Below are 22,099 nucleotides of genomic sequence, written 5' to 3' on the forward strand. Positions count from 1 at the left end.
CAAAAATAATTTGCCTTTTGAAACGTTTGACCACTGGGAACGCACACTGTGTCAAGCCAAACTTGTCAAGCGGACGCTTGTGTTGAGGCTGTCATACACTGGGGGAAAAACATAAGCAAATTCTTGTTTTTCCATCGCTGATAGTGCTATCGAAAATTCGCGATTTTCAGGAGGGAAAAATCGACATTTCGCTAGACTAACACCATCAACCGGAAGATGTCTCGCCAAAGCACACGCCTCGACACGAAGAAAGTGGTAAGCGTTTGACACCAGGCCTGCCGGATAGCAGCAAAAAAGCAAACCCCGTGAACATCTCCGTGTGTGTACAATCCATGCCGCATCGTCATCCATACCAACTAGCTCTCTCAATAATCCTACGCCCCCCTTCCGATTGCATATTTCTTCTGCTGCAAACCCGTTTTTTACGAGTTCCGAAAACAAACTACTCTGCCCCCTTTCCAAACATCTTCGTTCTCTGATTTCTGAAACCGCCTTATCTTCGTCTTTCTGTTTTTCTTTCCTCAGTGAGGAGTTGTGAATCCCCCCGGGTGTAAAGCATAGGCGTTTTGTGTGTTGCGTATCCGTCGGGTAGCGTCGTCTCGTCATTCCTCGTACCGCGTGTAACGACGCCCGAAAAAGTGTGCACTGAGTGTGTGGGGTTGTTCAATGTTTTGCCGTTTTTGTTGCGCTTCCGAAACGTGTTTCCCTATCGCGGCCTAGGCATTGTACTCAAAGACGCGTTTGACTACAACGACGACGAGTCGACGAGCGAGCAGTACGGCGGCGGTTTACGGTGCATCTATCAGCGAGGAATAAGTTACAGCACAGCTCGTAGCAAACTATGATAACCATGAATAACACAGCGACAGCCAACACGCTGGGTGGAATCACATTCTCCGACCTGACCGGAGCCACCACAGCAACCGGACAGGGCACGGGAGGCCTACAGCTGGTACAGCTCAGCCAAGTCATGCCCGACCAAAACTCGCAGCAACTGTTTATGCAGAGTCTACAGCAGCAGCTCACTGGAGGCGCTCCCGCCATACAGGTCATACCGCTCGGGGCGCTCCCGCAGCAGACGTTGTCCCTAGCGCAGGGGCCACATCCCGGCGCCACCCTGCAGGCAGCACCGCAGCAGCAACAATTCGTGCAGTACACGCTGGACGGGCAAACGTTACTCTACCAAGCGCTGCCAACGCCCGAAACGGCCTACCAGAGCGTGAATCTACCGATCGTGCAGCTTCCGGCAACCCAAACGCTAGGTACCGCGGGCACCGTACCGACCTACGGCAACATATCCAGCCTACAGGGTGGCCCGATCACCTTCACACAGATTCCCACCGTCACGCAGGCCATTCCACAGCATCACCATCATCAGCAGCATCTACAGCAGCAGCAGCACCATCTGCAAACGGCCGCGACGCTCGATGCGAGCGCATTTCAGAACATCGTAACGGGGCCGGTCACACTAACGCCCACCGCTACCGTGGTGCCGGTTTCGCAGCCCCAACAACTCCCACTAAGCGGTCCCGTGACGACCGTTACGATTGGCCAACCTCCCCAGCAGCAGATCGGTATCGGTGTGGCGAACCTCCCGAGTAGCAACAGCAGTAGTAATACTACACCCACGACAGTAGTCAACAGTCCGGCCATAGTGACACCGCCCGAATGTACGGTGCTGGCAACGACATCGGGCGGCGGCGGCAGCGGCTCCGGGCTGGAAATGGAGCAAGAACCCCTGTACGTAAATGCGAAACAGTACAAGCGCATACTGAAGCGCCGACAGGCGCGGGCCAAGCTGGAGGCGATGGGCAAGATACCGAAGCAGCGACCAAAGTACTTGCACGAATCGCGGCACCGACACGCGATGAATCGGGTCCGGGGTGAAGGCGGACGGTTCCACTCGAAGTAAGCGAAGGGAGATACAACGCGACAGGCCATTAATGAGATTTCGGCGATCCAAATTCTCTCCTATGGAATAATAGAATAATTTTAAGTAGGATCGCAAAAGACCCCGTAGGAAATACACAGTTTTAAGGTTTAAGTGCTACGAACGAATCGTAAAACGCAATAAAAACACGATAACATAGTTCACTCGAAAGCACCTTTCTTCTTTCTCGGTCTGCTGGCTTTCCCCGTGGGCCGGAGCTGTGCGGCGCTGTGGTTTGTTTTCGGAACTCCTTCCCATCATTTCCCCTTTTTCCTTTCCTTTCCTTGCATCTTTTCACTCACGACTCACCTGCTCTGTTCGCGTTTGCAGAACTCGGAGCTGCTCACTCTGACGTACGGGGCGCTCGTGTCCCAGATGCTGCGTGACTTCGAGAATGTCGATGACGTGAACAAGCAGCTCGATCGGATCGGCTTCAACATGGGCATGCGGTTGATCGAGGACTTTCTGTCGCGCACCGGCTCCGGCCGGTGTTTGGATATGCGCGAAACGGCCGACAAAATACAGCTCGCCTTCCGGATGTACCTGAACGTGCAGCCGACCATCTCGAACTGGGCCGCTTCGGCGGACGAATTTTCCCTCATCTTCGACACGAACCCACTGACCGAGTTTGTGGAGCTGCCGGCCGACTATCAGCAGCTACGGTACAGCTCGATCCTTTGCGGCTGCATCCGGGGGGCTCTGGAGATGGTGCAGCTCGAAGTGCAGTGTTGGTTCAGCCAGGACCAGCTGAAGGGCGATGCAACGACGGAGATACGGGTGAAGTTTGTTCGACGGCTGGAGGATGCGGTACCGGCAGGAGAAGATTAATCATTTTCGAGCGGAAAGACGTTTTTCATCGCATTCCGTGCGGTTATGCTGCGCGTTCTAAAATCACTTGATATTCTCTGTTAAGCAAATAAAAACCACACGAATCCCAGGTGACGGTGTTTCAGTTTTCAACGCTTCGGAAAGAAGGCAAAAAGAAATGGTTCGTACAATTGTTTAAAACACATCCTGTTTGATCTCTATTTCGTAATGAGTTGGTGCTGTGTACTGGCTTGTGTGCTTTTGTGCACCACACGCGGCCTCTATTTGTTCGCTGTTGTTTCCTTGGCATTTTTGCTTTGGTTGCTAGATTGCACTGCTCTGCTCTGATTGTTAAAGACAACGTGACACAGCGTGGCACGTGGTTCACGTGTCTTTACAGCAACAAACTGACTAGGTAATAATAGTAAAAAAGCATATTAAATTATAATTACAATTAAATATCGGCCTTCCCCTTACATCACACCACATTCTTCGTCCTGCGATATGTACTCACAATAAAGAAGAGAAAAAAAAAACATCTGTACTAACACAATAAAGTCAATAAGCTTAGCGAACAATACAATACAAACATCTACCTGCTTGTCGAAATAAAGATCAATATAAATTTAATCAAACTCAACAAACTAGTGGCTAATCTTGCCCTTAACTTCCTATACTCGTTCCTGCAAACAATTGATTGCACTTATCTTGTTTTTGGTATTTTGTTTCGCGTTCATATTTGGCACTAATAAAAAGAATGCAATAGCAAGGTAGTGCAGTAGTGGATAGAAATAGTTACAGAATAGGTACGTCAGCAGAAATCCACAAGGAATAGGACAGCAGTAAGTCTAAAATACTAACGTAGCGTTTAACAGATAGGAACAGATAAACAAACCGTAACAGTAACTTCCCCTTTTTCTCAGATTGCACCCACAGTCGATGAATCAAATGCGAAATCTATCAGGCGTTCGTTTGTTTGCTTGTTTGGAGAAAGCATTATTACGTAAATTACGGTACCGTTACAGTACGTTTGGAAACTAGAATGATTACAGTTACGTTACGTAGCGATATAGAAGGTAAAGATAATTAGTTCCGCGTGAAGAAGGTGTAGGAAAATCGTTGGGATAAAAGCTAGCAATAGCAACAAGTAGCGGCCCATTAACAAGCCGTGAGCATTTTCAACACACTTCTCCCAAAAGCGAAACGTTTTTTTCTGTCTCCATCCATCGTGTCGCAGTTTAAGCATATGACACTTTTAAAATAATAAAAAAGACACACGCGACAATACGTTCTCTTCTATAACAACACATAGATCTGTCCCTTTTTAGCTATCCGTCCTTTGAGGACAGTGTATTCTCTCCTTTCTCCTGTTTGCTCTTACTTTTTATCACTAACAACACACTCACCCACACACACGATTGGACTGTTAATTCGCGATTAGATGTTTTTGTACTGCGTTTGTTTTTGCTGTTGATGTTGCATCGAAAGTGAATCGTTTCACAAGCACCTCACTCAGTTCATAATGGCATTGGCACTGCTGTTGTGGCACTGTATCAAGCTGGAGTGTGTGCTCAGTACCTTTTTGAGCGCTTCCAGCGTTTTCAGGCAGATAACCACACAGCAACCCTTGGAGTGTCCATCCCGCGGACCGGCACAGGAACAGTTTTGTAAGCTTTTCAGCATGTTGGTGAGGGGTTCCAGTTGATCGGTCAGCTTCGAACCGATACCACCAACCGAACTGCCATCATCGCTTGTTGCCGATGCTTTACAGCAAGACGATTGCAATGGTGGTGGTTTTATGGGTTGAACTTGCTGCTGCTGCTGTTGCGATTGCAATCCAAGTAAGCTTACATTATCAGAAACGGTCGATTCTGTAGGGATGGCTGCAATCGGCAGCAGTGCTGGATGCTGTCGGTCGTGAGATTGTGACATGTTTTGCAGCAGCGAGGAAGGAGTGTTACACCCGGAAGTTGCTGCCGCTGTCGCCCGACAAGGATTCTCGGGACCACAGCCCCCGATGCAGCCCTGCATCGGGTCACACTGACAGTTGACGCAGCGACAAATATCGGCATCGGCCGTTATGTCCTTCAGCGTTTTCGTCGATCCATCCAATACCGCAACTGGCGTATTGAGCAACATGTTGCTGTTCCGTTCGTTCAAAAGCTCGCTACTACCATCAGCAGCATCATCACAACGTTCACCAGCATCCGGTTCTATCGCATCGGGAGACGAATTCATCTTCGGCAAGAACTCTCCGGCAAACAGTTCGTTGATCAACTTTTCCGTCTCTTCTTGCTCTTCCTGTTTTACACCGCCCGCCCGCTGCTCGCTGTTCTGTATCGCACGATCGATCTGTACGGTGGCGTTTGCACTTTCCAGCAGATTTTCGTCGAAATAATTTTCAATCGTAAAGACTTGCGAAGGCCCTTCGGTGGAAAGATCACCTGCAAGCACGGGACCGCCGGTTGATGTAACGACGTTTGATGCTTCCGTTGAGGGAAGATAGTCGGCCACGTTGACGTTAAATGATAGGTCCACGTACGACGGTACATTCGTAGGCAGTGCCACACACGCGGACGTTACAGGATCGAGCGCGGCCAGTGGTTTTGTTTGCAGCATCGAAATGTCGATCCACTGGGGATTTAGCTCTTCCTCCGCGGCCAGTGCCAGTTCCAGTGCTTTCGATTCGTGGAAATCGTTCGTCGTGACGAAGTTAAAGCCTTCCTCCGGCGGGACATCAGGCGCGGTGGGAGCGACCGGAAGCACATCAGCCTGTTGTTCCGTCGCGCCTTGATCGTACAACTCATGAAGATCAGTCCCTTCATCGATCGCTTGTACACCAGTTGCATCATTTTCATCCTCAATAAGCACAATGTCAAAGTCTGTCTCCTGTTCGCTCGTCGGCGATGAGCGAACTTTCTTCACCTTGCCAGACTTGGAGGATTTCTTCCTCTAAAACATGACGGAAAGTAAATTAGAACAAAAATGCTCCCTCCCATTTCTACGAAACCATTCCCACCCCTTACCGGTTTCTCGTGAGTTTTCGAGTGTGTTTTCAAGCTGTGCGGTGTGCTGAACGTTTTGTTACAATCGTTGATTTTGCAGGCAAACGGTCGCTCGCCAGAATGCGTCCGGATGTGCGTCTTCAGATGATGCGATGCGGTAAACGCTTTGCCACATTTATCCTCCTTACATCTACACAAGGCGAAGCAACGGAAAACAATAACAGAACAACATCTACGCTTGAGATTGTTTTCACAAAACAACAAAACAACCACGATGGTGGTACATACTTGTACGGTCGCTCTTGAGTGTGAACACGCGAATGTTTCTTCAGATCGCTCAGCGTGGTGAATACCTTCTGGCAGACGGCACAGTTGAACGTTTCGCCGTTGTGCAGCCGCTCGTGCGCCCGCAACCGGTACCGGGTGTTGAAAGCTTTCCGGCAGCTGCTCTCGCCGCAGATGTACGGTTTCACCTTCGTGTGGACGCGGATGTGGATCTTCTGGCTGTAGGACGTCAGGAAGGCTTTGGTGCAGCCCTCCTCGGTGCACTTAAACTTGTATTCACCTGAACGGAAAACCGGTAAAGCGGAATTAGTATTGCATTTGTTTGGTCAACACGTTACACGCGCGCGTGATATAAGCATACCAAGATTTTACTTATCCTATTATCCCATCGTTTGCCAAAAAGGGTTGTGATTTCAATGAGCTTATATATTAATTGGCAATTTACATTAAGGATTCCCCTTACTTACCTCTGTGCGTTTTCATGTGTGTCCTTAGGTTGCCTACCGTGCTGTAGCTTCGATTGCAGCTCCCATAGTTACACCGATATCGGGCCAGTATTTGATTGTCCGGACCCTAGAACGAGGTACACAGTACACCATACAATAACACGTTACAAACGCTTGCCACATCAACTAGCTACGTTTCTCTAATTACAACAGGTATAGAGAGAGTGGAAGGAAAACAATTTGTTTACATAAACTTGTGAATTATGCTACGACAATTACTTGTGTGTATATAATAAAACTATCTAACCAAATACCATTACAACTGTACGTTCTACACCCTTACGCTTTAGTCTTTCACCTATTTAACTACATGTTTGATACCTTGTTCTATGTTTCGATTTTTTGTTTAATAAATATGTAATACAATCTAAACTCTTCTGGTTTTATCTTTTTCTGTTTCTCACAACCTGTTTCATAGTTTCATGTATTTTTTTGTTTTACATCACTAAATGTGTACCTCGATCGTGATAGTGGCATGCGATGGCTCTCCGTCTTCGTATAGAGTATTGTTTTCTTTATTACTGAATAGGAGGGAACGAATTGGAAAACGGAATTCATCAGCATCAGAATCAAAGTTCGATACATATACACGTCGTTATAGAGAATAAATAAGTGTTGCGAAATTTGCGCTTGCGATGTTTGAGGCATAATGAGGCATATTATGAAGAGAAGTAGTAGCAGTTGCCACAAAAAAACGAATTTGAGAATGGTAAATGATGGAAATTGTTTACACAAGCAACAGGTGTGCAGCATGTGGGTAAAAGGACAACATTCAGCTATTAGGTTACGGAGACAGGGCGGAAATAGGGATTCTAGCATAGTTTCCAGCAATGACAAACAACTACAAAACATGCTACAAAACGCTCTACCATTCAACATTTAGCAAACAACATTGCGGGGAGAAAAACGAATGAAAATGAAACAAACGCACTCTTTCTCTCGCACTCTCACTCTCACTCTGTATGAAGCTATTATTAATTATAGAGAAGAAAAAGGGCCTTCGTCCGGTTAGAAATCGTAAACATGTTTTTATGCTCAATAGGATGAAGCAATAGTACGTTTTGTATCGCTGTTTCCCTCTTGACACTGAAGTCGAATGTCGAGATGGATGAGGGCATTGATGGGGATGATGATCCTACGAAGGGGATGGATCCGAGGGGAACATGTTTTCATGTTTCCAACAAATCGTCATGGTGCTATTTTTATACCCGCCACCACCACCACCACCACCACCACAACACTACACGGCATGGCCTTGCTGGTGTGTTTAGATGGCAGGCAAGTCGCAGACCAATGGGCAAAGCAGAACAAGCCAAAGAGAGACACATTAAGTGCGATATTAACACTTCATTTGTAGTGCGGTGGCGGCAAATGGACACAGCAAAAAGAGACACTGTATGAGCTGCTGGTTGTCCGGTACTGAAGGGAAGGAACCCAATTAAATAAAGGTCACTTGTTCGCTTGCTGCTCCCTCTACTATTCCATGCGCTTTGCTCTCATCAACAGGTGATCATCGTGCGATCAGCGCTTCTTCTAAAATCCCAACGAAAAGGGTAACGGGGATTTACTCGTCTCGTGCGATGTTTGTGCATTCGCGCGCTCGAACTGATTCGCAAACAAACCATCCCCGAAAAAAACCCCAACCGAAACGCTAGAAGCGGCCAGCCAATGCACCTGCAATGATAATGTAAACAGATACAGAGTGGTTTCGTTGTTTTGTTGGTAGCAAAACAGTGAAAATAAGAGTACATTCTCTTGTACGTATGTCGGCACACGCAGGCTTGCCACCGTCGTAGGAGAAAATTCAAACCAATTTGCATCGCCCACACGACCGTTGACCGACACGGCGTACACGGCGAGGGCAGTTTTCGTCCGGGCGCGTGACGCTGCTTTAAATATATATAATCGTTCCTTTTTGGCCGTTTTGTGGTTGCAATAATCGCGCTTGCGATTTATTCTTTCCCACTTGCAGGCGACAGTGGCTGTCCGAGGCGAACAACCAACCATCCAACCAACATCCCACCGGCACTAATGTGGTAAGGATGCTTCAGGGTAGCTTTCCACCCATCCGGACCCTCGGAAAAAATACAACCAACCCTCTTGTTGTTCCAATTAGTTAGCCCACGCCGTTTCGTCTGGTCGGGCACACGACGAAAAAACCACCGACCGATCAGTGTGGCCAAAACAATCGAGACTGATCACAGCTCGCACACAACTGGCGCACGCGGCAAGAAGAGGCCGGGAGAGAGAGAGGCACCACCGCGGGAGAAAGATCCCACGACAAAGTAGGAAGTTCTATTAATAAATATTTTGGAAGCGGCGTAGCGGCGTCGTCCGAAAGCCACTGGGACGGTTTTGAAATCGGGCAAGGAGGAGGAGGCAGGAGGCGTTGCTTGCCGGGACCGTGGGAAAAAAAACCACCACAACCAAGCGGACAACTCTCACTAATTCCATCCGATGGTGCTGATGTTGCCCCGGACTGCCCGCGGAATGGAATGTGGGTCATAAAAATTCATTCCCATCGTTTTTGGGAAGATTTCCGAGCGATTCAAAGGAAGGTTCTTTGGCTAATCCTATTATGGTGTTCGGGACATGCTTCGGATCACCATAAAACTGTATCCTATTGAATGAATAGATTAGGGGTGACACAAAAGAAAACGAATTGTATTAGCGGAATACGTGCAGTGGCGTTTGCTGATAAGAAAGAGTGCAGTGTAGGAAGAAAGAATGGGAAAGTTTGCAAGAGACAAAAGGATTAGGCACTACTCCACTACGAGGAGGCAAAGAGGGTGCACAAAAGAGCATTAACAGAACGGTGCTACACATGAATGATTAAAGGGAAAGTAGAAGAACAATTATGCTTGTCTGCTATGTACCATCCTCCGTCCTCATCCAGCTCATCGTCAATCTTTTCAAACTCAACCAGAATACTATTATCATTGATGTCGCAGAATGAGTTGCCTTCGCTGCCACTACTACTGTGCTGCTCGTCGGACTGATGCTGCTGGTGCTGCTGCTGCTGCTGTTGCTGGCATTCCGCCGCTCCATCTGGCTGCTGCCCACCGTCCACGACGATCGGAGCGAGCCCATCATCCGATGCTGGGGCCACGATCGCACCCATCATGTCCAGCGGTACGAGATCGAACGGATTGAGCTGATTTTCCTCCGCGAGCGTTTGAAAGTGCTGCGGAACCTGCTCGTGTATCGCACGTTCTAGAGCTTCGATGTAGAACTGGCTGCTGAGTGCGAAATTCATCATGCCGTCGTTTCGGAGGTGGAAAAACTCCAAATTGTACCGCGCACTCTACACACGTTTCCACACTTCACCGAACCGCGAGGGGGGCGACTGATTTTTATCTAAATCCCGTTCGCGGAAACACTGCGCGAAGAATTCTCACAACACTTTCCGAAACTTTTATTTTCACACTTTTCCGTCGTCGGTCTTGTCGGGACGATTTTTCTTTATTTTTATTTTAGCCCCCCTCTCCTATTGACATTCGTTTGACATTTGAACGGACTGTGCGACTGTTGTGGTGCTTCGGGCAGGTGTCGCTGTTGTAAGGTTCTGCAACTTGTCAATGCGCCGGATTGTTTGTGTTTTTTTTATGCGTGTGCGTGAAAAAATACGTAAACAGCGCACATTCGTTTCGAAGTTTTTCTACCAAAAAGTGTTAGTTTTAATATTTATTCATCTAATTAAGCATTCTGAGTAAGTACGAGAACGAACGGTTGATAACTTCTTGAGTTGAAAGTAACATGCATGACCGTAGCCTCGACCTACTGAGTTTTCATTTCAGTGCATCGTGCTTACGGCGCGCGTTTTTTGTTATTATCAAGAACTGTGCAACATTAAATATGCTACTTTATTACCTTCATATCACAGTCGTAGTTTTCCCCCCCGAACCAGAATCTCCCAGTATTATTAACGGTGAAAAATGCTTGCCATACGCGTACTTCCCATCCCTTTATCAGCTGTTTCACTGCGCCCTGTCCCGGGGGGTTGACCTCGTCAAACGGCGCATAACAACTTGTCCATCACAGCATACCACCCAGAGTCTAACTCGGGCTCGAGTTCGTTATGCTGCCGAACGGGAGAGGTGTCAGCATAATTCAATTACAGCGTGACACCCGGGAGACACCCGGCAAACCGTCCTAATCACTATCACTGCTTCCGTCTGTTTGCGGAGCAATCATGCGTTAAATTATTCTAGTCGATAGCCTCAAATTAAGACGGGGGTTAATTGGTTCGCTTGAATGCCATTCGCTCTTCCCGCTGGTCGGAACCGATAACCTCCGCAGCCGGCAATGCTTATCACGGAATCGGTTTCCAAAAGTGGTAAAAAAGCACTGTTGGCCGCCATATCCACCGACACTGCACTGCCTCCGAATATGTTTGAACAGTTTAACAACACAGCATTTAAGCACTTGGCTGTTAGCTGCTATCGGTGCTCATATATTTATCAGTTCTTATCTGAAGCGTCGTGCCCCGTTTCGTTTGCCTTGCCTTATCCTTGATCAAACTCGGAACGATAGGAAGTCTATTTTAAAAGAAGCTACTAGCCAAAGCGGCCACTGGGTAAATGTTTTCATCAAACCTTTTTTAAAGCTAGAAAATATCCCATTTAATGAACGAATTGGAAACACCATCCCTTAAGAAGCTCTCTGGCGCGTGCCAGTTGCCACATGAACGGGCGCGACAAAAGTGGTCATAGAACGGGGTGAAGTAAGTGGCCGCCATCATCGCGTACACCATCGCTTAAAAAAACAAACACACTTCGCGTATCGCAAACTGTACACAACACAAACCATCCGCGGGAATGCACGCGACCTCCCGCCCGTCACAGCCTACTACTGGCGCCCGACCACGCTTGCCGGATCCTCGTGTTATCTACATGCGGAGCTAAACTACCCCTAGATCGATCAGTCGCTACCATTCCCTCCGTACGATAGGACGCGCAGTCGGGACCCTTTTGCCTGAGAGCTGTGTTGTGTTTGCGCGCTTTCGAGAGACAGAGAGACCAATATTCCGGTTCAAACTCACCCTTCAGCGGTTATTGAAAACTTGCTGAAACCGGCATCCTAGTGAAAGTATTTCCCCCTTTTCCGTAGTACCGATCCCGTGTGTGTATCTTTTGTTGTGTTTTGTTAAACATTATTCAATTGGTGAGTGGCTTTTAAAAGAAGGCATTGTGTATGGGTGGTGTGTTACGGTGATCACATAATAATACACAATCGTCAATCTTTTCATTCCCGTCCCTTCCCTTGTGCTGTCCTGACTGAAACGGGGGATGGATGATGATCGGCAGATTCGGCAGAAGCATGGCTAGCAAAATGAAGAAAGAGAAAGTTGCGATCATTGGAAGGTAAGTGAACGATACGATGGTAGTATAATTTAGACAAGAAAATACTAGATTTCACGCTTAGGAAGTAATATCGATCAGTGAGGATCAGCTTAAATTGCTGTCCATTTAAATGAAAAATATTGTAGCCTCGCTCTACTAACAACGAATAGAGGACAGGTCATGTATCATTCATTTGATTACATTTATGGACCTTCTATCATATTTCAAATATTTGCACAACACTTAAGAATGCACTCCAATCATTAGGAGAGAGGTCACCGCATTAAGAGACTGTTGATGATCGCATCATTATTACAGCCAATCGATGATTTAAGGTCGATTGCAGTGCAAATTCTGTTTTCTAGGACACATAATCAAACCGCCGAAGGGCACACTGGATGCTCACTGGCATCCACCTCTTTCAAACAGATTGCGATTACAGCGGCTCATTAAACTCATTCTAACGGCTAGATGCATGTTTTCGCGCTGCATTGGACGAGCAGAGCGATAGAGCAAATGACAGAACAGAACAGCCACAAACAATCACCGTGTTTGCTCACTAGCACTGACCTAGCACTGACATTGAGTAATAACCGTTGGTGTGCCCTTCTTCCGCAGCGGTCTTATAGGACGTTCCTGGGCGATGCTGTTTGCCGGCGTCGGCTATCAGGTGACGATTTACGATATCATCCCCGAGATCGTGGAGAAAGCGCTGAAGGAAACGAAGCTGGAGCTGGAAAGCGTTGAAAAGCAGGGAACCATTCGTGGTACGCTGAGCGCGGCCGAACAGTTTGCCTGCATTCGTGGTACGGACAATCTGAAGGATGCCGTGACGGATGCCATCTACGTGCAGGAATGTGTCCCCGAGCGGCTGGACATTAAGAAGAAGCTGTACGGGGAGTTGGATGGGTTGGTTGGACCGAACACGATCCTGGCCAGCTCGACGAGCACGTTTATGCCGTCGCTGTTCAGCGAAGATTTGAAGCATCGGGCACAGGTACGAAATGTCTATCATAACTCCACTTTTTTGTAATACAAATAACGATTTCTTCCTCCCATCGATCGAATAGGTCCTGGTAGCTCATCCAGTTAACCCACCGTACTACGTGCCGCTGGTTGAGATCGTTCCGGCCCCGTGGACCAAACCGGAGTACACCACGAAAGCACGCGAACTGATGACGGAAATCGGCCAGAAGCCGGTCACGCTATCGCGCCAAATCGAAGGCTTTGCGCTGAATCGCATTCAGTACGCGATCCTGAACGAAACCTGGCGCCTCGTGGCGGACGGTATACTTAGCGTGAAGGACATCGATGTGGTGATGTCGGAGGGATTGGGCATGCGGTACGCTTTCCTCGGTCCGCTCGAAACGGCACACCTGAATGCGGAAGGCATGCTTAACTATTGCGATCGTTACTGCAACACGATCTACGCGGTCAGCGAAACGATGGGCCCGACGCCGCGCATGGAGGGCAAGGTGGCAGAGCAGGTGGCCAAGGAGATGGAGGAGATGGTACCGATCGATAAGCTGCCGGAGAGACGGGCGTGGCGCGATGCCTGCTTGACGAAGCTGGCACAGCTGAAGAAGACAATTTAAGCTTAAACGAATGCTTTTATAATTTTGACCTTTTCTTATGCATAGAAAGTATGCAGCAATAAAACAAATTTTAATTTAATCCAACATTCTGAGCTTCTTTTGAGAATGATTCAATATGGGGAAATATTGTTTCGAATGCTGTGACTATCAGCTCTCTCATCTTCGACTTTAAAATCTGTTTTTAGATCATCTTGATGGTACTATGAAGCTGAACGAACATCTGCAGATCATTGGCACTAACGTTATACTGGTACCGTACGAGAGTAAGCATGTTGAGAAGTAAGTAAAAACGAAATGTACGATCAAATATCTTTTGTATATACACGTCTAATTCGACCGTCCATTCGAAAGATATCACCAGTGGATGAAGAGCGAAGAGCTGCAGGAGCTAACCGCATCCGAACCACTCACCCTAGAAGAGGAGTACCAAATGCAGGCGAGCTGGCGTAATGATGAGGACAGTAAGGATTGCAATAACGACAACAAAAAAAGACTCACTTACCACTTACAAACCGATTCCGTTCCCCATTTCAGAATGCACCTTTCTCATTCTCGATCGTCAGCGGTACGAAGATACAAAGGACGAAATCGGCGCACTGATCGGTGACACGAACATCTTCATCCAATCCCACCCCGAAGCAGAGGACGATCAGTCACAGACCGATCGGTTGGCGGGTGAAATTGAAATTATGATCGCCGAACCGGCGGCACGGGGGAAACGGTACGGCTGGGAAGCTACACTGCTGATGCTGCTTTTCGGGGTGGAACGGTTGCAGCTACAGCACTACCTAGCGATCACAAAGGACACAAACGCGAAAGCGATGCGCATGTTCGAGCGGATGCAATTTCGAGAAACCAAGCGTACTGCCATCTTTCACGAGGTTAGCTTCGAAAGACCTGTTCAGGATGATTGGATAAGTTGGATGAAAAATCAGGCAGGATCGTACACGATCATACCCTACCCGGGCTAGGGGCAGAAGTACGGTTTAACGTTTCGGTTTAAACATGGTTCCAACTTACACGGCCATTGTTTGCTTGGTAGCAAAAGAGTTGTTGTTTTATTCTTGTTACGCACGGTCGTCCGTCTCTCGGCTTCTCTTCGGTCTGTTGCTTTTCGCACGACCGTCCTTCTGCACAGAATAGTGCATCATCCTGTACTACGGATTTGTTCTAATATTTAGCTATTTTTGGCAAATTATTGTAGTTCCTTTTCGTTACCGTTTGTCGTTCCTACATGCGCCACTTTCGAAATATAACTCTCACTTACTTAGTGCTAGGTATTACACGCTACTACTATTACGACGCTCGCTTCCGAACAGCTTCAAAAGTGTTGTATATACGCACACGATGTTTTACTCGTAATCCGTCCGCTCTCTACTTCCGGGCTTCAATCAATGTGGTAGTTTTGTGTAAATGTTTGTGAGAGGGGGCAGTGCATTGATTTCATTGTTGCTCAGTTACTCAGTTGCCAGTTCGTTTCGATGCATATTTCGATCCGATTTTTTTAGTGTTGCTTGTTTGTGTGATTATTGTAGTTCGTTCCTTCCTCCTTTCGCTTACATTCTCACCTCCGTTTGGGTTTACAATTCTTCGTCAATAAAACAAAGTTATTTGAGCAGAGTATCGTGTGACATGATCTTCATTTGTGTGTTTGGGTTTTTGCTTCTTTATGTGTGTGTTTTCAGTTTCTTCTGTGATGAAATGTCGTAGTTTGTGTAAAAAAATACGAAAGAAAAATACGTTTAAAACCGACACAGAACACTAAAACAGTTAACTGGCAGTTTTCTCTCTAGAGCTGCCCTGAGAGCGATTCGCCACCTGGGCATAATAGGAACCACACACGACGGTTAATCTACTACACACACACAAGACACGCAATATTGGCCAATTGCATGTTAAAGTCTGCGGTTCCAGCAGCTTGTGCTAGATTCGAACTGAGGTTTGAGTGTTTGTTGCGTGGCGTTGCGCAGCTCTTCGTTCGTCGATACGCATATCTCACCACTCATCTTTGCTTCAATTTAATTTTGCCTATCTAATGCCGCTTACGAAATCTGTAAGCAAAATGTACTTCTAAATCTTAGTTTTACTTCCGGCTCTGTTTTTTTCAGACAGTAGAAATTGCATTACCTTAGCTTAGCTGTTTGTTTCTTTTTAGTTTCGTTATATCGTTTCAATTTTACGCCGTCTGTCTTCTCCTGCACGGGTTTTCATTGTTATACTAGCGTGTTACGACCGTTTAATAAACACACACCTACATTTTAGTGCGAAAACGATTGACTCTTCTGCCCCTTACGGAAACGAAACTGTGTACCGTGTGTGTGCTATCCACAACAAATTAATTCTTTAATAATCTTATTTTGTTCTTGCTCTAAACGGGTTTTAGCAAAAAAGAAAATGCGTGCATTTTGCGTCAACGTGTGTGTATCTAGTTTGTGCATAGACACCCCTCCGTGTGCAGTGAAGCAGAAACAAACACAGAGTGATATATACAGAGACAGGGAGGGAGGTATAAAAACGATTCGGGAAGGAAATGTAAATTCGCAAAACTTATTTGCCCTGCTATTAAAACATAGTTCTACGTAGTCAATTTGGCTGAGTATTTCTCAGCGATCGATGCAGCTGCTTGTTGCGCTTATTTTTAATATTTAGTTCTGTGTTCTGTGTCAATAAATAGATCGCATTGGTGCGTGATTAAAGTGTCTGCTTGGCTTTATGTGCATTCCTTAGCTAGTATCGACCTCTCTCTCTCTCTCTTTCGCTCTCATTTAGTCCATAACTCAAAACTAGCGAATAAACGATATGAAAATAAATACCATCCAGAGGTCTTTCGGTGCTTATCATTCCCATTACGAAGCACTTTTTACAGCTTTTACAGGCTCTCTTACACACACACACACACACAACATAACCAAAGCTTACGATGGAGCTGCGTTGCAGCTACAGTCTAGAAATGAGAAACCAGATCTATGGTGATAGTAGTATGTAGGTTGATATAATGGTTGGCCCAAGCCAAAGCCAACGTGTTAGCCTATAAGCTGCGCATATGTGTTACTGTGGTAGTGTGCTACTCGGCATTTGTTCGCTAACCGAAGAAGAAACCGAACGGTGTCTCTACCTCTATATCGAATTTGAGGCCCTGCTGGTTGTCTTTCTCAAGTAAAACCAGCTGATTTCCAGTGGTGCCACGTGACATCGGGTCGGAAGTTTGATCGTTCCGCCACTATCTGATGTATGCTCAGTTGGCGATGCTGGCCAGCTTTTCGTTGCTTCTTACAATAGCGTCCCATCGGACGAAGGATCCTGTGCACTGTATTACCTACCCGTAAAGATATTCTTTGGGTTGGTTCCGCCGCGCTTGCGTATTAGTCGGGCCGATACTGCAAAACGAGAGTGACGAAACATAAGAAACTTTGCCTTTGGTCGAAATCCAACCGAAATGAACTCACTTGAATTGTCCTGCGGGCTGAGCGGCCGCTCCAGCACGTTCTGTATCGCCGCGATCCATTCGTCCCGGTCCTGCTCGCTGTGCGACGACATGTTGTACACCCGCTCGGGCGTGAAGAGCGTAAAACTGTAGCCCTGATCTTTGGCACCGGGCGGCGCCCCTATCCGGACGCTGTACCCGTCCAGCTGGTTGCCGAGAAAGATTTCCCCCTTCGGGTGCGCATCGAGCTGATCGTCGTGGTACATGAGCTTGCGATCGTCGAGCGTGAACCAGCGCCGCTTGTAGCTGTCGGTCGCCCGCGGTCCTGTCTTCAGCAGCCAGCCTTCGCGCGTGAAATCGTGCGTCAGCAGATCGACCAGATCGCTCTCGGAGGCGCTCGGGTACGCGATCTGCAACCGGTGCAGCTTGGCGCACCGTATCGCCATGTACCAGTTGTTGATCACCTCCGGATCGTCGTGGTACACGTAGATGTGCCGCGTGGTACCCTCCTTCATGAACGTGAGCTGCAGCGAGTTGGGATTGCCAATTTTCGACGGTGCGTACACCACGTTCAGCTCCGATATTCGCAGTATGGCCTTTGGTTCGCGCTTTTCCTTCACGTAGTACCGCAGCGTGTCGTGCAGCCCGGACAGCACGAACTTGCGGGGCTGGTAGCGGCTGTCCTCCTTGCCGCGCTTCATCAGGAACCCTTCCATCCGGCCGGACGTGTAGCTGGGGCGTTCGATCATGCAGAATTCTAGCCGCTCGTACTTTGCCCTTATCCATTGCTCGATCAGTATCCTAAAACAAGAAAGTTTGTTTGTCATTAAGGTGGCGGAACTTCTCCTTTATCGCGTGGTATTATTTACTGTGGATCGTTTTCTTTCGGTCTCCGATAGCAAGCCGGCACACGGTTCTCGTACTTCAGTCTGGCCGACTTATTGCCCACATCGATCATGCGCTGGATCTGGCTGTCCTCCCATTTGTCCAGCTTGAGATGCTTCACTTTCGATATGTGCGCACCCATGCTGCGATGGACCGCACAGCACCGGGTGCACAGGAAGATGCCGATGTTGTATGAGGCCCATTCTAGATCTGATCGGAAAAAAGAGCGTACGAAGGGCACAACGTTAATAAGTATTTAAAAGTCAATTAATTAACACGCTGAATCCGATCCTCTGTTGCCGATGTCTTGCGCTCATAAATCATTCAACGCAGCCCACTATGATGTAGCTAAACCCACTCTCATTGCGTGTTGGCAGAACAACAAACAAACACAAATATTCGAGACGTTGTTTCATGCCGTCTATGCGTAATGTTCTCGCGCTGCGGACTGACATTTACTGCACCCCCAGCCGACTTCGACCTACTCGACGACGATGCACGTTAGTACATCGTGGGCTTGTTTATCGAAAATTTAACCTTTCTTCATAATCCTCATCATCATGCATTTGAACACAGGCAAGCGAACGCGTCTGTTGTAGTGATGGGTAAATAAATTTTTTTTCCGGAGTCGGATTGATCCGACTCCGGCACCCCTCGGAGTCGGACTCGGAGTTGCTCCGGACTGTGTAGCGGGGGGGGGGGGGGGGGTGTGGGTACGGGAAAACCCTCGGACTCATCGACTCCGAGTCCGGATCACTCCGGATCACTCCGGATCACTCCGGATCAGTCCGGATCAGTCCGGATCACTCCGGATCAGTCCGGATCAGTCCGGATCAGTCCGGATCAGTCCGGATCAGTCCGGATCACTCCGGATCACTCCGGATTACTCCGGATCAGTCCGGATCACTCCGGATCACTCCGGATCACTCCGGATCCGGAATGGCTGTCCATTATCGTTTAGACAATTCTTGATGAGTTCATTGACTTTCAAGTCGTACATCTAATATGTACGAAAACTGATCCGGACTGATCCGGAGTAATCCGGACTGATCCGGAGTAATCCGGAGTGATCCGGAGTAATCCGGAGTGATCCGGAGTAATCCGGAGTGATCCGGAGTAATCCGCAGTGATCCGGAGTAATCCGCAGTGATCCGGAGTAATCCGGAGTGATCCGGAGTAATCCGGAGTGATCCGGAGTAATCCGGAGTGATCCGGAGTGATCCGGAGTAATCCGGAGTGATCCGGAGTAATCCGGACTGATCCGGAGTAATCCGGAGTGATCCGGAGTAATCCGGAGTGATCCGGAGTGATCCGGAGTGATCCGGAGTGATCCGGAGTAATCCGGACTGATCCGGACTGATCCGGACTGATCCGGACTGATCCGGAGTCAAATCCAATTATGATCCGGAGCCGGAGTCATATTTTGCGCACCGGAGTCGGAGTTGATCCATGACTCCGCTCCGGATTACCCATCACTAGTCTGTTGGCAGCAGAAAGATGTTTTCTATTTATTATCTATACTGACGGGAGGAACAACAACCCGCGTGGCGATGGGGGGGGATGTTTTGTAGTAAGAATTTGGTTCGGTAAAAATCAAAACAAACCCTATGACGCAACCATGACCAACACCTGTGCCCTCTGTCTACCTTCTTGTATCTGTCTTTACGTTGCCCTATGAGCAGGGTTTGGGTTGCATTTTACTAAATGAATTATTTTTTCATCTATAAATTAAGATAGATTGAAAAATATGTAAACTGTTACTAACTCCAAACATGGGTAAATCACAACAAATGTAGAAAGCTCCCCTGCAACGGAAAAGGGAAGGTTCGCTAAATGTGAATGAAAGCAACAGCGCACCAGGATGCAAGGCGGGAACACGCAAAGAAGAGCATCGTAACGAATAATAATAATAACAAACCCATCGTCCGTCTTCGACGCTTTTCTGGAGTGCATTAACCTTGTGGCTGCGTGCTATGGGCAGTTATGCTTTTTTTGTTACTCATTCTTCCCGTGTGTTCTTCCTTCGTTTCCCAACAACGCAGTAACCAGCGGCAACAGCAACAACAACACAAAAAATACCACACACAGAGAAAGAGAAAACGAGAGAGAGAAAGAGAGAAAGAGCGAGTAAGCAAGTGAACCCCGGTGAGCAAGTGAGCAAGTGAGAATTGTTTACGCTCGATCGCCCAACTCCTCCAGACACGTTTTCTTTTTCTATTGCGTTTTGCTTTCAGCGACCCCCCATTTCTCATCATACCCTTTCCCCATTCCTACATAATAAATAAAGCAGTGCCGGTTAATAAATGCATCGGTGTGTGGGTCGAAAAGGTGACCGGGTGGTGGTGTTTTGCTGCTTCCTTCTCATGCCTTACACATGCTCTCACTGGGGAGGCGCCATTCTCACTTCCTTTCACTTCCAGGCGCATTCTACGCATTAGGTGGCGCACCAACGTACGTTATCAGGCGGTACACGTGCAGGGAACGTGAGCGAACGGAACAACTCCGGATGAATGTGCGCGGGCAGGGGTAGCAGCAGGTGCAGCGTGTGACACCCAGCGTTCCAGTGGGACAGGAAAATCGTAGCAAAACAGACCCACTCACACATAGAGGCACGCTTCACGCGCCTCACGCTCTACCGATATCTCCTAATCAGAGGAGAGGCTGCAACAAAACATCACAACGGCATGGCAATCGCGGTGGGCCATGTAACGCTTTTCTCTTTTACTATGCACTTCTACGGGGGGGTTGTTGCGCAGGAAAAGAAGGCAGAGGAGGGTAACAAAACATAGGGTGTCCCCACGCTTAGAAGCGAAAGCATCTCACGCACGGGTCTGGCCTGCGTAAAGAGATTGGTGTTGTTTATGGCGTTGGTCGGACGGTATGATGTGTGTGTGTGCGAGGAATGGGAAGCGAAAGAGAGACCGAGATAGCCAATGATAGGACGGGGGGGGGGGGGGGGGGGAGAGAAGAGGTGGAGTGTATATGATTGGATGAGTCATTATTTTGCTATTTGCGTTTCTACACGGCTGCTGCTGCCAACATCGCATATAAACACACACAAACACACACGCACACATACAGTTGGTCAAGGAGAAAACTATGCAACGCATTCAGCCGCACCACCTATTAAGCCTGTTCCCGCCCTGAATACTTCCTGCTATTAAACTATGCTGAACACCGCAAACACACATATACACGCACACAGAGCTCGAGACAGACCTACAGGATGTGGAATCCCCCCCCCCCCCCCTCCATCCCTTTTCCTACGCACTACATACTTTTCGAATCACAATCCGCACAAATGCTGTTCCCGTCCTGTTGCAGCAGGCGATGAAGAATTTTCTCGTTCTGGTCAGCCATGTCTCTGTGATGATGATGATGATGATGGTGTTGCTCTGTTATTGTTGGTTGCTGCTGCCTGGTTGCCCCCGGCTGCGAGGAGGAGCTGCTGTTTTTGCCGTCGTTGCTAAATTAAAAACAATCATCCACACACGCACAAACACAGACACACACTTGGTACACTTTATACACGCTCTGTGCACTTGCTGCGACAGTGCCCCCGGACGACACGCATCCAACTTGTGGCGAGCAACTTCCTCACTCCCCGGACGGGAGGACTTTTCTTTCACTTTCTGATTCCTTTTTTCTAATGCGTCGCAACACCAGACTTTACTATTCACACACCCTTTTCGTAACACTGTGGCTGGAAATTCCGACTTATTTTTTTTTCTTCACGAAACCACCACCACGACCAGCGACGGGATGACGACCACGACCACGACGACGACGACCGACCACGACGGCACACACTATCGCTGCAGTGGGGGGAGTTGGTTGTTCACAATAACAAATTCTTCACGGGCGACCAAACTGGTGCGGCGCCATTTTTTATGCATTTTTGGGGCGAACGTTCTTTACACTCGCTTGCATACACACTGTCTGGTGGTGAAGTGCTTGACGAAAATCAGGTTCACTTGCGTTTGGCGTGGTTAAATTGAGTCGAAAGTTGCACAAATTTCAGAGCGATTTATTATTTACGCGCATTTTCTGCTGCAAAATAAGCACCTAAATAAGGAATGCGACGGGTTGGCTCATTTTGTACGGTTTGACACGAACGCGCAATGTACGTCAAGCAGGGAAAGCGTGCACACTGGTCGTCAACAGTTTGATCACCCTATAATTGAAAAAACAAACAAAACTGTTTCTTTTTTTACTTTTGGTTCATTTTTGGGTTAAAAATTAAGCGAAAAATAAATCCAATGAATTATATTGCCATTTAATACAAACTTAAGAAAAGAATGCCACTTTTTCCAGAAAACA

General features: G+C 47.7%; 6 protein-coding genes across 7 annotated transcripts; 4 read left to right on the forward strand and 2 right to left on the reverse strand.

Annotated features, from left to right (window-relative positions):
- Positions 1–48: 48 nt before the first annotated feature.
- Positions 49–2,867, forward strand: LOC11175977 (trafficking protein particle complex subunit 3). The gene is made up of 2 exons (XM_003435693.2): positions 49–255; positions 2,261–2,867. Exons 1-2 carry the CDS (start codon positions 217–219, stop codon positions 2,756–2,758), a joined length of 537 nt encoding a protein of 178 aa, XP_003435741.1. The 5' UTR covers positions 49–216; the 3' UTR covers positions 2,759–2,867.
- LOC1269806 (nuclear transcription factor Y subunit alpha) lies at positions 526–2,101 on the forward strand. Its single transcript, XM_001687894.2, has one exon. The coding sequence runs from the start codon at positions 842–844 to the stop codon at positions 1,910–1,912; it is 1,071 nt and encodes a 356-aa protein (XP_001687946.2). The 5' UTR covers positions 526–841; the 3' UTR covers positions 1,913–2,101.
- A 61-nt stretch (positions 2,868–2,928) lies between the features above and the next one.
- On the reverse strand, positions 2,929–10,042 carry LOC1269805 (zinc finger and BTB domain-containing protein 24). Of its 2 annotated transcripts, XM_061651551.1 has the most exons (6): positions 9,410–10,042; positions 6,991–7,054; positions 6,495–6,600; positions 6,031–6,307; positions 5,764–5,932; positions 2,929–5,689 (listed from the first exon to the last, which is right to left on the reverse strand). In XM_061651551.1, exons 1-6 carry the CDS (start codon positions 9,790–9,792, stop codon positions 4,250–4,252), a joined length of 2,439 nt encoding a protein of 812 aa, XP_061507535.1. In that variant the 5' UTR covers positions 9,793–10,042; the 3' UTR covers positions 2,929–4,249. The 2 variants fall into 2 exon arrangements, with proteins under 2 accessions (XP_061507535.1, XP_061507536.1); XM_061651552.1 differs by lacking the exon at positions 6,991–7,054 and having other exon boundaries at positions 9,410–10,041.
- A 53-nt stretch (positions 10,043–10,095) lies between these two features.
- Positions 10,096–14,750, forward strand: LOC1269804 (alpha/beta-tubulin-N-acetyltransferase 9). Its single transcript, XM_308453.5, has 4 exons — positions 10,096–10,242; positions 13,656–13,749; positions 13,822–13,931; positions 14,005–14,750. The coding sequence occupies exons 2-4, from the start codon at positions 13,673–13,675 to the stop codon at positions 14,439–14,441; spliced, it is 624 nt and encodes a 207-aa protein (XP_308453.4). The 5' UTR covers positions 10,096–10,242; positions 13,656–13,672; the 3' UTR covers positions 14,442–14,750.
- On the forward strand, positions 10,238–13,554 carry LOC11175486 (lambda-crystallin homolog). Its single transcript, XM_061651578.1, has 4 exons — positions 10,238–11,696; positions 11,840–11,896; positions 12,494–12,872; positions 12,946–13,554. Exons 2-4 carry the CDS (start codon positions 11,853–11,855, stop codon positions 13,468–13,470), a joined length of 948 nt encoding a protein of 315 aa, XP_061507562.1. The 5' UTR covers positions 10,238–11,696; positions 11,840–11,852; the 3' UTR covers positions 13,471–13,554.
- On the reverse strand, positions 14,501–21,881 carry LOC1269802 (arf-GAP with dual PH domain-containing protein 1). The gene is made up of 4 exons (XM_308452.5): positions 21,058–21,881; positions 17,764–17,989; positions 16,917–17,695; positions 14,501–16,847 (listed from the first exon to the last, which is right to left on the reverse strand). The coding sequence occupies exons 1-4, from the start codon at positions 21,137–21,139 to the stop codon at positions 16,783–16,785; spliced, it is 1,152 nt and encodes a 383-aa protein (XP_308452.4). The 5' UTR covers positions 21,140–21,881; the 3' UTR covers positions 14,501–16,782.
- Positions 21,882–22,099: the final 218 nt, after the last annotated feature.

The sequence above is a fragment of the Anopheles gambiae genome, chromosome 2, assembly GCF_943734735.2.
Source record: "Anopheles gambiae chromosome 2, idAnoGambNW_F1_1, whole genome shotgun sequence".
In the NCBI taxonomy this organism is placed as follows: domain Eukaryota; kingdom Metazoa; phylum Arthropoda; class Insecta; order Diptera; family Culicidae; genus Anopheles; species Anopheles gambiae.

Coding starts and splice junctions, on each gene's coding strand:
- LOC11175977 (XM_003435693.2), top strand. CDS start 217: ATGTCTCGCCAAAGCACACGCCTCGACACGAAGAAAGTG. Junction 256..2,260: donor GCCTCGACACGAAGAAAGTG/GTAAGCGTTTGA, acceptor TCGCGTTTGCAG/AACTCGGAGCTGCTCACTCT.
- LOC1269802 (XM_308452.5), bottom strand. CDS start 21,139: ATGGCTGACCAGAACGAGAAAATTCTTCATCGCCTGCTGCAACAGGAC. Junction 17,696..17,763: donor CCGAAAGAAAACGATCCACA/GTAAATAATACC, acceptor TTCTTGTTTTAG/GATACTGATCGAGCAATGGA. Junction 16,848..16,916: donor CAGCCCGCAGGACAATTCAA/GTGAGTTCATTT, acceptor CTCGTTTTGCAG/TATCGGCCCGACTAATACGC.
- LOC11175486 (XM_061651578.1), top strand. CDS start 11,853: ATGGCTAGCAAAATGAAGAAAGAGAAAGTTGCGATCATTGGAAG. Junction 11,897..12,493: donor AAAGTTGCGATCATTGGAAG/GTAAGTGAACGA, acceptor CTTCTTCCGCAG/CGGTCTTATAGGACGTTCCT. Junction 12,873..12,945: donor ATTTGAAGCATCGGGCACAG/GTACGAAATGTC, acceptor TCGATCGAATAG/GTCCTGGTAGCTCATCCAGT.
- LOC1269805 (XM_061651551.1), bottom strand. CDS start 9,792: ATGATGAATTTCGCACTCAGCAGCCAGTTCTACATCGAAGCTCTAGAA. Junction 7,055..9,409: donor CTGGATGAGGACGGAGGATG/GTACATAGCAGA, acceptor CCTCCTATTCAG/TAATAAAGAAAACAATACTC. Junction 5,933..6,030: donor ACTCAAGAGCGACCGTACAA/GTATGTACCACC, acceptor CGCCTTGTGTAG/ATGTAAGGAGGATAAATGTG.
- LOC1269804 (XM_308453.5), top strand. CDS start 13,673: ATGAAGCTGAACGAACATCTGCAGATCATTGGCACTAACGTTATACTG. Junction 13,750..13,821: donor GAGAGTAAGCATGTTGAGAA/GTAAGTAAAAAC, acceptor TCCATTCGAAAG/ATATCACCAGTGGATGAAGA. Junction 13,932..14,004: donor CTGGCGTAATGATGAGGACA/GTAAGGATTGCA, acceptor TCCCCATTTCAG/AATGCACCTTTCTCATTCTC.
- LOC1269806 (XM_001687894.2), top strand. CDS start 842: ATGATAACCATGAATAACACAGCGACAGCCAACACGCTGGGTGGAATC.